Source organism: Crinia signifera, chromosome 5, assembly GCF_055691185.1.
Source record: "Crinia signifera chromosome 5, ASM5569118v1, whole genome shotgun sequence".
Classification (NCBI taxonomy): Eukaryota; Metazoa; Chordata; class Amphibia; order Anura; family Myobatrachidae; genus Crinia; species Crinia signifera.
The window spans coordinates 333,811,637-333,829,137 of record NC_139221.1 but is presented as its reverse complement, the minus strand read 5'-3'; the positions used below and the strand labels follow the sequence as shown (position 1 = coordinate 333,829,137).

Here is a 17,501-nt window from a genome sequence, read left to right as displayed (position 1 = left end):
TGAAACCGATCTTCATGCTGTGATAAAGAAGGGCAACCTACTGAAGGACATCCATTTCTCTTTCAATGGTCCTGGTGACACAGCTTCACATTGGGATGTAGGGAGGGTCCGCAGGAGCCAGGCACCTATCCTAAAGCTTTTGGAGGGTAGGCTCCTCCCCTACTGCATCCCAGATTCCCCAGTTCGTGTTAGGTGCCCACTGGAGTGGGTGCTATTCTAAAGGGCTGCCGGAGCAGCCGAAGGAGTAGAGTTAGTTAGGGTTTTTATTATTTTATTAACTTTTACACTAGCTAGGTAGGCACAGTGTGAGGATTCTCATTAGTGAATCCTCACACTGCTAGCGCAGCAGGAGCTGACAGAAGCGCGTCCTGTTAGCTCACTGTGCACGAGGGAGACGCTGTCTGGCCTCCCTGTGCAGCGCTTACAGCTTCTTTTAAGAAGCTGCCTGGGCTCCGGAGCGATCTGAAACCGGCTTCACGCTAGGTGGGGATCATGGGGGACAGGTGCTCCGTGATGGCGGCGGCCATTTTCTGCGGAGCTTGCACACTGAGCTCCTATCTGAGAGGACAGCAGTGTGTTACAGGCATGTTCCAAGTGGTCCCCAGCTGAGGGGGAGATACTGGAACTAGGAGATCCTACAATGCGAGCGGCTGTCTGGGGGTAGTTGGCGCCAAAAGTCACAGACCCCGCAGCAGCAGGGACTTGGTCCCTTCCCTCACTCTGTTTTTGGCGCCATTCGGAACGCTTGCAGCGGAGCTGAGCTGGCTTACAGATCCTGACAGAGTGATTGGATTTCCTGGGCACCGCTTTCCCCATTCTGAAGACTACAGAAAGCTAAGTGAACTGAGTATATTGGTTCTGTATATAATGTCTGTACATTTAATGCTGTGACTGTGTTAATTGAGAACATCATGTCTGAGCAACAGTCTGTGGCTTTGGGGGAGGGAGCCTTAAATGCATTGAGCGCTTGCAGTGGTTGTACACTGAGATTTGTCCCTGAGCAGATAAGGGGGGCTTATGTATTTATTGCGCTGCTGTGAAACCCATGGGGAGTGAACCCCAGAGGGTAGTGCATCGGAGCTTGCGTGGGCTAAGTCCCTGGGCAGGTCTGAAAATGCTTTGGTGCATTACTGGACAGGACAGAGTGATGGCTGGTAACTTCCCCTAGACCATTGCCATATCTCAGCAGTCCTCTGGCTCCTTGCCTCGGACCCAGACAGATCCTGACTTATTACAGGTCATGCAGAATACTGCTAGGGGAATCAGCAGGTTTAAATTACTTGTTGGACAAGTTTTATGGTTATTCTGTGGGGACCCCTAAAAGGTCTTATTCAGTGCCATTGTTAGCTGCGGATGAGGAAGGAGAGTACACAGACATACCAATCAGGGTGATGTTTCTGAAGAGTCCTCAGCCTCAGGGGTAGAGGATTTTATTACTGCTGTTAAACAGGCATTAAATTTGTCTGTGAAGGATAAACTCCTGCAAAGGTTGTTTTTTATGAGACAGCGTAAAGAAACTGATATCTCCCTGCAAAGGGGCCTGGAAACCCCCTGATAAAAGGCTTCAGATACCTAAAAGATTTCTAAGCCTGTACCCCATGCCTGAGGCGCATGCTGACCTCTGGAAAAAAGTCCCAGTGGTAGATGCTTCTGTGGCACGTTTGTCAAAAGCCACTGTGCTACCAGTACAAGGGGGAGAAGCGTTTAAGGACCCCGTAGACAAAAAGCTGGAGGGTAACCTCAAGGCAATATTTGAAGGGGTGGGATACACCATACGCCCTCTGATTGCTTCAGCCTGGGTCTCTAAGGCCATGATCGTGTGGGCCAGAAATTTGTGCACTATTTTACACGCTGACCCTTGTGTGTTATTGCTTGCAGAGAAGCTTAAAAGCGGCTGCAGAGCATGTATTGGAGTCTGAGAGGAAGCTCTCAAAATGGCTGCCAGAGTTTCCACAGTGTCTGTAAATGCCAGGAGAGTTCTCTGGCTTAAGGCTTGGGAGGCAGATAATGTGTCTAAAAAAGCCTTAGAGGCATTAGCTTTTAAAGGAAAGCTGTTATTTGCTTCTGAACTGGAAGATATTATTAAGCAGGCCACAGGTGGCAAAAGTACTTTCCTGCCAGTCCCTGCAGCCAAGCAGACATCAAGGTTTTCTGCTTTCAGGCTGGCCTTGCGGCTCTCCCTTAGAGGAGGTGCGTCTTTTCGAGGGCAGCCCTTCAGGGGAAAGGTCCAAAGGTCTAAATTTGGTTCCTTTCATAAGAAACCAAACACAAAGGAGAGGACAAACCCTCTGCATGACTGCCAAGGGTTTTGCCCGGCGGTGGTCAAGATGGGGGGACATCTGACACTGTTCAAAGACGCATGGGCATTGTTAGACTGGGATTCTTGGGTGTTAGAAATTATAACCCAGGGTTACAGAATTCCCTTCAAAGGTCTTCTTCCAAGAAGATTCATTCCCACGCCAATACCAAAGGGGGCTCGGCTCCGTACAGCTCCCTTGGGAGCGGCTCCTTCTCTTTTAGAGAAGGGTGTGGTGATCCCGGTCCCCAGAGCGGAGTTAAAAAAAAAAAAAAAAAAATAGGCTTTTATTCCACTCTGTTTCTGGTGTTCATACCAGACGGGTCTTTCAGACCGATTATCAATTTAAAGTCGTTAATTATCCATTTGTGGGTAGACCATTGCAAAATGGAGTTTCTACGGTCAGTGCTGTTAAGCTTGGACCAGGGAGAATTTTTGGCGTTCATGGATGTCCAGGACACGTACCTCATGTTCTTGTTCACCCAGGACATCAGGCTCTATTGAGGTTTGTGATAGGAGACCATGCACATTGCAATCCCAGGCGTTGCCCTTCGGCCTGGCCACAGTGCCAAGGGTATTCACCAAGATAATGTCTGTAATGGCGGCTGTGCTTCGACTGAGGGGAATCACGGTGATCCCATATTTGGACGACCTGCTGTTCAGAGCGGAGTCAGCAGACATGTTGAAGAGTCACTTGGCAGAAGCCATCGGGTTTTTTGCAGGCTCACGGCTGGCTTTTAAACTTACAAAAGTCTCAGTTGGTGCCGTCACAAAGACTCCAATCTTGGGGGTCATTCTGGTTACCCATCTACATCGGGTATTTTTACCGGAGGCAAAGGCCAGGGATCTGGTTGTCTTAGTCCAGAGATTCTCGGCTCTCGGAGCACATCAGTATGGAGGTGCCTCAAGCTGCTGGGGAAGATGGTGGCGTCTTTCGAGACGCGGCAGTTTGCCAGGTTCCACTCTCGGGTGTTCCAGTGGAACATCTTGACGGCTTGGTCAGGAAACACACAGACCATGAAATCCGAACAGATAGTGCTGTCTTCGGAAACTCGAGCCTCCTGAAATGGTGGACCAGACGTGGACTCCCTTCAGTGGGGTCGGTCACTGCAGTCCTGGAGCTGGCTGGTAGTCACTACCGACGCCAGTCTCAGGGGCTGGGGGGGCAGTAGTCTTGGACCTGCGTCTGCAGGGCTTGTGGACTCCAGAGGAATCTGCCTTACCGATCAACATCTTGGAACTGAGAGCTGTGTGGAAAGTGATTTCTCTAACGGGAGACAGGTTACAGAGGCTCCCTTTAAGGATTCAGACCGACAACGCCACAGCTGTGGCGTATCTGAATCACCAGGGGAGGCACACGCAGCAAACTGGCCATGTGGGAGGTGTCCATAATCCTCTTGTGGGCGGAACAGTATGTTCCAGCCTTATCAGCTATATTCATTCCAGGAGTGGAGAATATAGAGGCAGACTTCCTGAGCAGGGTGGAGCTAAGGATGGGGAATGGAGCCTAAATCCTCAGATATTTCATCAAATTACCTTGAAGTGGGGAACCCCGGGTGTGGACCTGATGGCATCCAGATTCAACCATCAGGTGCCCAGGTTTTATGCCAGGACGAGGGACCCACTGGCAGAAGCAGTGGATGCCATGACTATCCCCTGGGAGGGGAATCTTCTTTATGTTTTTCCGCTAGTCCCAGTGCTGGCAGAGAGTGTTGAAAAGGATACAGGCCCAGGCAATTCCAGTGATTTTAGTGGCCCCAGATTGGCCAAGGAGGTCCTGGTACTCGAGGCTTCAGAGATTGTCTGTGGACTCGTGGCGTCTACCTCTGAGGTCAGACCTTCTAAAACAAGGATCATCCAACCATCTGGATTCAGCTCGATTAATTTTGACGGCCTGGTTGTTGAAACTGCCATTTTGAGGAATAAAGGATTCTCAGAGGCAGTGATTAACACAATAATTAAAGCCATAAAGTCAGTGTCTTCTGCAAATTACTATAGGGTCTGGAAGACCTATATTCGATGGTGTGAAAGACAGAAGTCATACACATCACGCTTTAAATTGGCAAAATTGTTGGAGGTTTTGCAGGTTGGCTTTCCTCCGGGTTTAAGCCTTCAGTCACTCAAAGTACAGATCTCGGGCCTTGTCTATTTACTTCCAAAGAAGGATTGCATTGTTAACGGAAGTACAGAACTTCCTGCAGGGGGTGTCTCGATTGAAACCTCCATACAAGCAACCAGTAGCACCATGGGATTTATCTCTGGTTCTGGAGTGCCTTCAAAAGGCACCTTTTGAACATTACGGTCGGCTGACCTTAGATTCCTTACATGGAAACTGGTATTTTTGTTGGCAGTGGCGTCTGCAAAAAGAGTATCGGAGTTGGGAGCCTTGTCCGGGCAAGTCTCCCTTCCTTATATTTCATGATGATAGGGCGGTCCTTCGGACAGTACCCCAATTTTTACCAAAAGTAGTCTCTGCTTTTCATCTAAATCAGGAGTTAGTTCTGCCTGTTTCAACCCCCAGAGGGTTCAAGGAAAAGGGACAAATTGAGGAATTTGGATGTTGTGCGCGCCTTGCGCATTTAAGTGGACAGAGTTAAAAGTGTCAGAAAGACTGATACTTTGTTAGTTTTGTATGATGTACATAATAATGGTTGGCCTGCTTCTAAGCAGACCGTTGCTAGGTGGTTGCGCTCTATTATAGCGTTTGCATATACTAAAGTTGGTAGGCCTGTGCCAGCCAGAATTAATGCGCATACCACCAGATCAGTCACCACCTCTTGGGCGGTTCGACATGGGGCAACAGCTTGAGCAGGTTTGCAGGGCTGCCACTTGGTCTTCTGTTCATACTTTTGCCAAATCCGATAGGTTCCATGAGTTCGCGTCGGTGGACGCATCATTCGGGCGAGCAGTGATGAGAACTGCAGACCTGAGCGTACCCACCCAAAAGACCGGCTCTGGAACGTCCCAATGTGAAGCTGTGTCACCAGGACCATTGAAAGAGAAAAAGGGATTTTTGTAAGAACTTACCGTTCGAATCCCTTTCTCTGATATGTCCTGGTGACACAGCGATCCCTCCCTTACGCTCAGTAAGTATGCCAGGTTCATGATGTTTCATGTTATATGGTTAAAAGGTTATTTTGAAAATTGTGCATATAATATGTGCAGGCGTTTGTACTGAGTTAATGTATTCCAGTGGCTTTGAAAGATTGTACTGAGGAATCTGGGATGCAGTAGGGGAGGAGCCTACCCTCCAAAAGCTTTAGGATAGGTGCCTGGCTCCTGCGGACCCTCCTACATCCCAATGTGAAGCTGTGTCACCAGGACCATATCAGAGAAAGGGATTTGAACGGTAAGTTCTTACAAAAATCCCTTTATGCGTTACATTCTCTACCAGTTACTGAAAGCCACGAAGTTACTGTCAGTCTAGTCTGTGGTATAATGTGTGTGTGTGGCCATTACTAGGGTGGCACCACATACTGTCAGTGTAGTCTGTGGTATAATGTGGTGTGTGGGGGGGGGGTGCGGGGCAGTGGGCCATACTAGGGTGGCACCACCATACTGTCAGGGTAGTCTGTGGTACATGTATGTGTATGTGTGTGTCAGTGTGGCCATTACTAGGTGGCACCACCAATACTGTCAGTGTAGTCTGCGGGATGATGTGTGTGTGTGTGGGGGGGGGGCAGTGTGGCCATTACTAGGGTGGCACCACCTTACTGTCAGTGTAGTCTGTGGTATATGGTGTGTGTGTGTGGGGGGGGGGGGGGGGGGCAGTGTGGCCATTACTAGGTGGCACCACCATACTGTCAGTGTAGTCTGTGGTATAATGTGTGTGTGTGTGTGTGGGGGGGGGGGGCAGTGTGGCCATTACTAGGGTGGCACCACCATACTGTCAGTGTAGTCTGTGGTATATGTGTGTGTGTGTGTGTGTGTGGGGGGGGGGGGGGGGGGGCAGTGTGGCCATTACTAGGGTGGCACCACCATACTGTCAGTCTAGTCTGTGGTATAATGTGTGTGTGTGGCCATTACTAGGGTGGCACCACCATGCTGTCAGTGTAGTCTGTGGTATAAGTGTGTGTGTGTGGTGGGGGGGGGGGGGGGCAGTGTGGCCATTACTAGGGTGGCACCACCATACTGTCAGTGTAGTCTGCGGGATGATGTGTGTTTGTGGGGGGGGGGGGGGGGGGGGGGCAGTGTGGCCATTACTAGGGTGGCACCACCATACTGTCAGTGTAGTCTCGATGGATCTTGTCTGTTATGTATGTTCCCCAGAAACCGATCTTCATGCTGTGATAAAGAAGGGCAACCTACTGAAGGACATCCATATGCGTTACATTCTCTACCAGTTACTGAAAGCCACGAAGGTTTCTCCACTCTGGGAATGTCATACACAGAGACCAGAAGGTGAGCGGATGCCAGAAAGGCTTTATCTAGTGATAGGTGTAAGGACCCCTCTGGACTTACCTGTTATCTCTGTCTCCTCACAGCCATCTAATATCCTTCTGGATGCAGACTGCCTTGTGAAACTCTGTGACTTCGGCCTGGCTCGTTCCTTGTATCAGATCCAGGAGGATTCTGGGAACCCAGCCCTGACAGAATACGTGGCCACACGTGGTACAGAGCACCAGAGAGTCTGCTGGCCTCTCACAGGTATGTGCAGGAACTAAGAAATGTCCCCAAAAATCATGTGGCATGTTACAATGTGAGTCATGAAAAGACGGAATGTATGATCAAAGCGCATCCACTGCACAGCAAATGCTAAGCAATCACAACCAGGGGGTCTCCCCTCCAGCCACAGCCCATGTACACAAGAACAGTGGCCCCTCCTGGTCCTGGCACCCTCACCCTAAGCTTTCTTCTACCTGCCCTACCGCCGGGCAGACTTGAGCATCAGGAGCCATGAACCTTGTTCCCAGAGGATCTGTAAGCTCTCAGGTGCTGATTGTGACCTGCCATATACCTACACCCAGGTAACAGATGTCCCAACTCACTCAGTCATGGCACTGTGACCTCATACAACACTGCGGCACGGTAAGGGCTTGTACCAGTCTCAGAACAGACCATAGCACACATTGGTTACACCAGCCAATCCAAGTTCTCTAACCATTAATATCATGTCCTTGGTATTTGTTGCTATGAGGCTAACTCTAGATGTCTAATCCCTCCAGGTACACAAAGGGTGTAGATATGTGGAGCGTGGGCTGTATTCTGGGGGAGATGCTCCTGGGAAAACCCCTCTTTCCCGGCACCTCCACCATCAACCAGATTGAGCGCATCATGAACGTCATCCCAGTGCCCACACAAGAAGGTAGGTGGCCATTACCGGCTGTCACAGGAGAGCTGGTGTGATGGGAACAAGTCTGTCATGGACAATCTGATTATTGTATGTATCTGAACAAACATTTACTGGGTTTTAGTTGCATAAAATTCCTTTTTTTGTGCCTAATAAGAGATGAAGTTTAGTCTATGGTCATAGCTGTTACCACACCAGGTCAATGGCTGACAGGACTAGGAGAAGGTGTGGTGCCTGCCTAATACAGCAATAGGAGCCTTGCTCCCCAGGGGCTCTGTTATGGGGTGCAGAGATTATAGCCAGCCTGTGCTTGAGGTGTAGGCCCAGTTCCTCATCTCTATAGGGTTCCTCACTTCCAGGAACACTAACCTGCCCAGCACACTGGAAGTGTGGATCTGGGAAATGTTAGGCTTTGTCTTTCTCACAGGGCTCATTGGTTTCTCTCATTCATGGTCATCAAGAGATCAGAGAAGATTCATGGTCACCTAACCCCACGCCTGTCTCCATCTAACCTGTCACTAATGTTACACTGTACAGTATGCTGGACCTGGCGGGAAGTCTCCTTCCAGTAACCCCAGCGCTCCCATAACCCTGCACCTGTCTCCATCTAACCTGTCACTAATGTTACACTGAATGCTGGACCTGACGGAAAGTCTCCTCCCAGTAACCCCAGTGCTCCCATAACCCCGCACCTGTCTCCATCTAACCTGTCACTAATGTTACACTGAATGCTGGACCTGACGGAAAGTCTCCTCCCAGTAACCCCAGTGCTCCCATAACCCCACGCCTGTCTACATCTAACCTGTCACTAATGTTACACTGTATGCTGGACCTGGCGGAAAGTCTCCTCCCAGTAACCCCAGTGCTCCCATAACCCCGCACCTGTCTCCATCTAACCTGTCACTAATGTTACACTGAATGCCGGACCTGACGGAAAGTCTCCGCCCAGTAACCCCAGTGCTCCCATAACCCTGCACCTGTCTCCATCTAACCTGTCACTAATGTTACACTGAATGCCGGACCTGACGGAAAGTCTCCTCCCAGTAACCCCAGCGCTCCCATAACCCTTCACCTGTCTCCATCTAACTTGTCACTAATGTTACACTGAATGCTGGACCTGACGGAAAGTCTTCTCCCAGTAACCCCAGTGCTCCCATAACCCCGCACCTGTCTCCATCTAACCTGTCACTAATGTTACACTGTATGCCGGACCTGGCGGAAAGTCTCCTCCCAGTAACCCCAGTGCTCCCGTAACCCTGCACCTGTCTCCATCTAACCTGCCACTAATGTTACACTGAATGCTGGACCTGACGGAAAGTCTCCTCCCAGTAACCCCAGTGCTCCCGTAACCCCGCACCTGTCTCCATCTAACCTGTCACTAATGTTAAACTGAATGCCGGACCTGACGGAAAGTCTCCTCCCAGTAACCCCAGTGCTCCCATAACCCCGCACCTGTCTCCATCTAACCTGTCACTAATGTTACCCTGAATGCTGGACCTGACGGAAAGTCTCCTCCCAGTAACCCCAGTGCTCCCGTAACCCCGCACCTGTCTCCATCTAACCTGTCACTAATGTTAAACTGAATGCCGGACCTGACGGAAAGTCTCCTCCCAGTAACCCCAGTGCTCCCATAACCCCGCACCTGTCTCCATCTAACCTGTCATTAATGTTACCCTGAATGCCGGACCTGGCGGAAAGTCTCCTCCCAGTAACCCCAGTGCTCCCGTAACCCCGCACCTGTCTCCATCTAACCTGTCACTAATGTTAAACTGAATGCCGGACCTGACGGAAAGTCTCCTCCCAGTAACCCCAGTGCTCCCATAACCCCGCACCTGTCTCCATCTAACCTGTCACTAATGTTACCCTGAATGCTGGACCTGACGGAAAGTCTCCTCCCAGTAACCCCAGTGCTCCCGTAACCCCGCACCTGTCTCCATCTAACCTGTCACTAATGTTAAACTGAATGCCGGACCTGACGGAAAGTCTCCTCCCAGTAACCCCAGTGCTCCCGTAACCCCGCACCTGTCTCCATCTAACCTGTCACTAATGTTACACTGTATGCCGGACCTGGCGGAAAGTCTCCTCCCAGTAACCCCAGTACTCCCTTAACCCCCCACCTGTCTCCATTTAACCTGTCACTAATGTTACACTGTATGCCGGACCTGGCGGAAAGTCTCCTCCCAGTAACCCCAGTGCTCCCATAACCCCGCACCTGTCTCCATCTAACCTGTCACTAATGTTACATTGAATGCTGGACCTGACGGAAAGTCTCCTCCCAGTAACCCCAGTGCTCCCATAACCCCGCACCTGTCTCCATCTAACCTGTCATTAATGTTACACTGAATGCCGGACCTGACGGAAAGTCTCCTCCCAGTAACCCCATTGCTCCCATAACCCCGCACCTGTCTCCATCTAACCTGTCACTAATGTTACACTGTATGCCGGACCTGGCGGAAAGTCTCCTCCCAGTAACCCCAGTGCTCCCATAACCCCGCACCTGTCTCCATCTAACCTGTATCAATACCGATATAAATATAACCAGATGGACAATAAGTGAAGTGCGCAGTTTACGTACTATGTCCGTAAACTAATACCTTTTACTCCTAGCTACGTGCGAACAAAACATAACGCAGCGTAGCGAACCTTTCTCGTGTATAATACACGTTAGACCAATACTTATAATTTAGTATCCTTTCGCAGTACTTAGTACCCACACTGCGTACACCTTTAAGGACAATGTCCGTATTACACCTTTGTCACTAAATGCGAATAAGAGTCAAGGCAAGGGTTTAACTCAAAAGTAAGGAGATAGAGTCTCCAAATAATGTATTTAGTCCCTAGCGGACAGCAGGGGGGTACAGAAAGAAGAACACAGTATAATACAGGATACAGTTGGTTTAACAATACTAAATAGGCTTTACACTACTAGGGGAAAAGAAACAGATACAGAATACAATCAGCCATAACAATAGAAGTAAACAAAAAGGAATGCAACCGTTTACCGTCTCCTCAAAATGCGCAGCGCAGTCCGGTCGAGCTCGCTAGGTTCAAATAGAACTTAGGAAAAAAGATGGAAGCAGCGCTAAATAAATTAGTTAATTGGTTTACTACAAGTGAATCAATGTATAAAAATAACAATTTTAATGGCACAAAATATACATTTATCCGGATATAGAATAAAAAATGATAATAAAATCAACAATAGTAGTAGTAAGATAAAAACAAGAAATGTGTATAAGACCTGCACTGGACCGGGCGTGAGTCCTTCATAAGAAGTCCTTGGGGGAACCAAGTGGATTTTGGAGGCCGCTGGAGGTGGACGTCCTTGTTGGATTTAGGGCAAAGAATACCCACACGGTGGAACAACCTCGACGATGTTTGCGGTATTTTTGTATCCAAGTTGGAAAGTAAGTTCTTACCGGGAGAACTTACATCTCCAGCGGCCTCCAAAATCCACTTGGTTCCCCCAAGGACTTCTCATAAAGGACTCACGCCCGGTCCAGTGCAGGTCTTATAACATGTGCTAAGGCATTATTCCACATTTCTTGTTTTTATCTTACTACTACTATTGTTGATTTTATTATAATTTTTTATTCTATATTAAATGTATATTTTGTGCCATTAAAATTGTTATTTTTATACATTGATTCACTTGTAGTCAACAAATTAACTAATTTATTTTGCGCTGCTTCCATCTCTTTTCCTTTTTCTTTGTGAAGGAGCTGACTACTCCTTTTTAGCAGCAGCTAATTGATTGAGAGGGCGGCTGGTGCCAAGCGCTCCTAATCAACTCAGGTTGATATTTTTCAAATAGAACTTAGCCCGGTCAGGATGGAGGGGGGAAAGAAGCAGTGGAGAAGTGAACGAGCCAGCTCAGGGATCGCTACTTTTATAGTGTCCACACAAAGAGGGGTCAAAGGTAGTTTCCATTGGTCAAGGGTTCAAAAGTCATGTCCTCAAGGATTGGAGCAAAGGAATGCACTTAAAGTGGATTGGTGCAGAGGGAGTGTACTTTGGTGTCCTTTGTCTGTTGGCATCGTCATAGGGGTCGTAAATCAACTACAAGAACCGGTTACAACTTGATCCTTTGTCTTCCTCTGTTCATATGGAAAAAGTACATGGATTATGGATTTTGTCCGTAATTATCAGACATTAGGACTTGCGAACTGTTCGCTACGACCGGAGTGCTGCGCATGGGACACGGAACATAAAGATACTAAACATGTACAGAAACAGTCGTGTATTATTGGTTAAACTATGTGTTGTGCACTAAACCTACATTTAACTATATTTTATTGCATGTAAGTGTGGGATATGAATTTATGTGTATTAGTATGGCTGCGCTCAAGGTTCGCTTCGCTACACAGAACTTGGGTATTTATACTTTATTTGCACAACGCTGCGAACCAAAATGGCGGCCATACCATTCTAAAATGGTGTGTATGCAATACGACTTTAACAGCCCACCATTTGACAGTAAATATAAAACTGTCACAGTTCAAAATTTTTCCTAAAACATAACAGAAATTCATAATCTTAACAAAACAATTTGGGATCTTTGAATTAAACATAAAAGGGGAGTAAACCATCTGCGCTCGGCCAATCCTGGATTATGGATAAACGAGGGGCCACATTTATCGAACAATTTACTCGGGGTGACGAAGAATAATGTACAGGTTTGGGATAAAATTAAAAACAGGGGAGGTTACATTTATATACAATTTTTCAGACATGGTATCCTTTAATGGGTGATGGTTTCAATCCTAGGGTCATATACCAAACCCTTGTCTTCCTCTGAATCCCTCGTTCTTACACTCATGATTTCAGTATGTTTGGGTTTTTCCCAGATCAATGTTTTAACACATTTGAACAATAATACAAAGACTATGATGGCACCACCGATACAGAGGAGTAGTTTTCGGATACTGACTATGATTCCTTGTGCCCATTCTCCTAACCCAGAGAACCAATGAATTGGGTTCAACCAGGAGGTCCATCCGCTGACCTTGTCACCTACTTCTGCCAGGCTGATATTGTGCTCCCTCCTGAACTCCCATTTAAGCTGAAGAATCTCATCCATCCGTTGATCGATGATTTCTTCTGGGTCTTCAGTATTGTTAGTAATATACGTGCAACACTTTACCCCAAACTGTGTGGAGAGGGTGACACAATATCCTCCTGTCATGGCTGTCAGATAGTTCAATACCATCCGATGTTGAACTAGCTCTCTTTTATATGTTTGCAACTCTCTTCCAGTATATCTTAAAGTGTCATCGTAAATCTCTGTAATGTTGTCTATCAAGCCTGCTAATGCTTGAATATACTTAAAATTTATGACTCCCCTGGCGGTATGGGTAATGTCTAATGCAATGACGAGTTGGATACCGAATGATTCGTGTATCAATTCAGAGGCTAGGGGTTCCTTTCTGATTGTTAAATCCCTCTTGTGGATATGGTCATAATGAGTGTGAGTGTAAGGAGGAGAGGTATATCTTGGTGTATGCTTACCATTTCATCATGGGTAAGGGTCATTACTTCGGGCAACACTCTATCTAAATAACAGATTCCAACGTAGTTCATGGAGAGCCATTTGTATGCCCTTCTACCACAAATATAATAAACATCATCAGGGTGAAAATACGGGACAGAATATTTCATAATTTTATCGCACATTATCCATAAAAATATTCCCGTCCCCTGCTCCCTGACCTGTTCTTCACAAGTTTCTGGCTGTAGGGTTATATCACAATAACCTGCCAGCCATCATTTTGTCTTTCTTTACAGTATAAATATATTTTATAATGTCTTCCACTGGTGCGGATTTTCAACAGCAATTCCTTATCAATAGGCTCTCCATCTGGGCGCTGGTAGTAAGTTATTGTCTGGTTGTACCATGTCACTTCCCAAGTACCAATCTGTCTGGAACTAGAGAAGTTCATACACACCAGGGACTTATCCACCTGGTATGGGTGCAGTCTAAGGCTAGGGGACCTGGTATACAGGTATTTATTATCCAGTGGCCTCCCTTTTATTTAAAACACTTATTTCTGATATCTTTAACGGATATAGGACTAGGCCTACACTACTCCTTTTGTGTAATGCTTGCGAACACACCCAGCATTCTGTTTCGTTTAAGACCTTACCTACTAATGAGTGGTAATCACTCAAAGGATGTTGGCTCATTGTCACCTTACCCATCGACTGACATCTATGGATGCATTCTTCTTCCATTTTTGGTTGACAATATCTACAAACACAGTATTCACCAGACAATAACTCATCACATTGCCCTTGAACTACGTTTCCCTCATACCTCTTACCATCTCCGGTTATGGGTAAAGTATCAGGCTTACTTAGGGATTCTACCTCACCCTGATCTGGGTTGATTAGTACACTTTCAGAGCTCCCCTCCATTCGCTCTAGGATTTGGCAGCCACAGAATGTTCTTGGGTGGGAAAAGAAAAAGAAAACAAGGGAACAAAAATAGAACCATGAACCTGTTGCTTGTAGTCCTTCCATCTTCTTTACCAGGGGTCTTTTATTGCTTTGTCCTTTACTTAGCTCGTACAGGTTGCTTGACCTTGGCTGCTTTTCAGTCCTCCCGGAACAATGCCTCTAGCGATATTTCTTCTCTTTCGCTCTGTACACAAGGGACTTCCGGGTTTATGGCTTTCTTGCAGTGGGACGAATGTATCCAAGTCTCTCTCTCTCTGCGACTTTTATTGATGTAGTGCTGGTCAACAACTCTTGGTAAGGTCCTTCCCAATGGTCTATCAAACAACCTGAGCGTAAAAAATTGCGGATCATAACAAAGTCTCCTGGTTTAAGATTATGACAGTTCTCAACAGGCATGTCAGGTGTCAACAAGTTCAATTCCTTTTGCTGTTTCCTCAGCTGTTTGTTTAGTTTCAGGATATATTGTTACATTTTAGATCATCTTGTGGGTCTATCATGACGTGCAGCTGCCGGCCAAACAATATCTCGAAGGGGGACAGGTTAAGCGGAGCCCTGGGAGTGGTTCTAATGCTATACAGCACAATGGGCAGTGCCTCTGGCCATAATAACCCTGTTTCGGCCATAACTTTACCCAATTTATTCTTAATAGTACCATTCATTCTCTCAACTTTGGCGCTTGCTTGGGGTCGATATGGAGTATGAAGTTTACTATTAATTCCCAGGAGTTTACACATGATTTGGAAAACTTCTCCTGTGAAATAAGTGCCTCTGTCACTTTCGATAACCTTTGGGATACCATATCTGCAGACAAACTCTTGGCATATTTTCGTAGCTGTGAAAGTAGCAGTGTTGGAGGCAGCAGGGAAAGCCTCCACCCAACTGGAAAACATGTCAACACATACTAACACATACTTAAAATTTCTACAGGGTGGTAACTGTATGAAATCGATTTGTATTACCTGGAAAGGGCCTTCTGTAGGAGGGATGTGGGATGGCTCTGTTGGGATGGCTTTCCCAATGTTCTTCCTCAAACAGGTGAGGCATGACATTGCCACTCTACCTGCTTAAGAAGCGAACCCTGGTGCACACCAGTAGGCCTTCCCCAGCTTGCACAAACCTTCCTTCCCGAGATGTGTCAGCCAATGAGCCGCCTCGACTAGACTAGGAAGGTATGCCCTGGGGGGCCACTGGTTTTCCGTGTCCATCTCTCCAGAGTCCGGTGAACTCTTGGCCACATCCCTTCGACTTCCATACTGCCCTCTCCTGTGGGGAACACAAATTCTGCATGTCTATCAGTTTTGATGTGGATACCATGTTCAGTGTGCAAAGATTTGTAAGGGAAGTAGAGATATTTACAGGGCATGCGGCCCTTTTCGCTGCCTCATCAGCGCGGCTGTTACCAAGAGACACCGGATCCTTCTCTGATGTGTGGGCTTTGCACTTGATAACAGCCACTCTGTCTGGAATCTGGATAGCTCCCAGGAGTTTTCTGATATGTCGCATGCGCCACTGGTGTGCCAGCTGTCGTCATGAAATTTCTGAGGCGCCATAGGGCCCCAAAATCATGCACTACTCCAAAAGCATATCTGGAGTCGGTATATATGTTAACTGATTTCCCTTTGGCCAGCTCACATGCTCTGGTCAGTGCCACCAGTTCCGCTACTTGTGCAGAGTGAGGTGGTCCAAGGGGTTCAGCTTCCACAATACCTTCTCCATCTACTACCGCGTAGCCTGTGCACAGCTCTCCCGTCTCCGTTTGTCTATGACAGCTCCCATCAGTGAATAAGGTTATGTCTACCTCACTTAATGGGCTGTCGCTTATGTCAGAACGTGCTGTAAAGGTCTGATTCAGGTAGGTCATGCAATCATGTTTGTCTTAACTTTCACCAAACTTTGCCTTACCATTTTCAGCAACATTCCCATCAACCCCCACCCTTTGTGCCTTGGAGGGCACATGAGGTAGGAATGTGGCTGGGTTTAATGTATTGCATCGCTTTATGGTCATATTTACTGGGGCCATCAGCGCCAGTTCCCATTTGGTGAACCGTGCTGAGGACACATGTCGAGTTTAGGAGAGCAGAAACAGCATGGGGAGCATGAACAGTTAAATTGTGTCCTAACACCATATCCTCACTCTTGTTTACTAGTTGTGCTATTGCAGCTACGCTTCGTAAACAAGTTGGGAGTGAGCATGCTACTGTGTCCAATTGGCCACTGTAGTACACTACTGGTCAGATGGCATCACCATGTTTTTGGGTAAGTACTCCTGCCGCACACCCAGCTGATTCTGTACCGTACAATTCAAAGGGTATCCCGTAATCTGGCATTCCCAGTGCTGGAGCCTTTGTTAGGCTCACCTTTTAATTCCTCGAAGGCCAGCTCAGATTCCTCAGTATGAGAGACCCGATCTGGCTTCGTGGAGGAAACCATTTCTTGTAGTGGTAATGCCAGAATAGAAAATCCTGGGATCCAATTGCGACAGTATCCACACATGCCTAGGAATGTACGGATCTGATGCTGGGTCTGCGGCATTACCATATTTTGAATTGCTTAGATTCGGTCGTCAGTGAGGTGTCCCTTGGGTAAGACAGTGGCCCAGATACTTAACCCTGGTCTGGCATAATTGTAATTTATCCTTCGATACTTTATGTCCAGTCTCTGAGAGATGCATCAGCAGCTGTCGAGTGTCAGCCACTGATGACTCCAGTGACTCAGAACACAACAATAAGTCATCAACATATTGTATCAGTATTGAACCACTCAAGGGTTGGAAGGATTGTAAACATTCATGCAAGGCTTGGGAGAAGATGCTAGGGCTGTCTATGAATCCCTCAGGGAGTCTGGTCCAGGTGTACTGTACTCCTCTGCAGGTGAAGGCAAAGAGGTATTGGCTGTCAGGGTGCAAAGGGACAGAGAAGAAAGCAGAACATATGTCAATGACAGTGAAATTCGTACAATGAGGTGGGATTTGTATCCGGATGACAGCTGGGTTTGGCACTACGGGGAATTGGCTCTCAACTACTTTGTTTACCCCTCTTAGATCCTGCACTAGTCTGTAGCCCCTCCCTCCACTCTTCTTCACGGGGAAGATGGGACTATTGGCCGTGCTAGAGGTTCGAACTAGGATTTCTTGTTGGAGAAATCGTTGAATCACAGGGTACACACCTAGGTCGACTTCCGGTTTTAAAGGGTATTGTGGTATTTTTGGGGCTATCCTGCCTTCTTTTAAATGGATTTCTACTGGAGCTACGTTTGCCATTAACCCAGCATCCTGTCCATCTTTAGTCCAAAGGGAACTCGGTATTTGAGCTGTAATTTCAGCTACCCTAGATGGATTTGAATCTATAACAGTTGAATGCAACATTAACCTCTGAGGAGTGTCCAGCAAATCTTGCACTTCGGGTGCAAGGTTTTTAGGAGTATCCAGAAATACCCCATCAGGGGTGCAGTAGATGACAC

General features: G+C 47.3%; 1 protein-coding gene across 1 annotated transcript in view; it reads left to right on the top strand.

Annotated features, from left to right (window-relative positions):
- Nucleotides 1-17,501, top strand: part of MAPK15 (mitogen-activated protein kinase 15) — a 124,990-nt gene that overhangs the window by 26,865 nt on the left and 80,624 nt on the right. Inside the window, 5 exon segments of the mRNA XM_083145064.1 lie at nt 6,566-6,657; nt 6,659-6,697; nt 6,781-6,901; nt 6,904-6,943; nt 7,462-7,601. Coding sequence (XP_083001190.1) covers nt 6,566-6,657; nt 6,659-6,697; nt 6,781-6,901; nt 6,904-6,943; nt 7,462-7,601 — 432 coding nt within the window.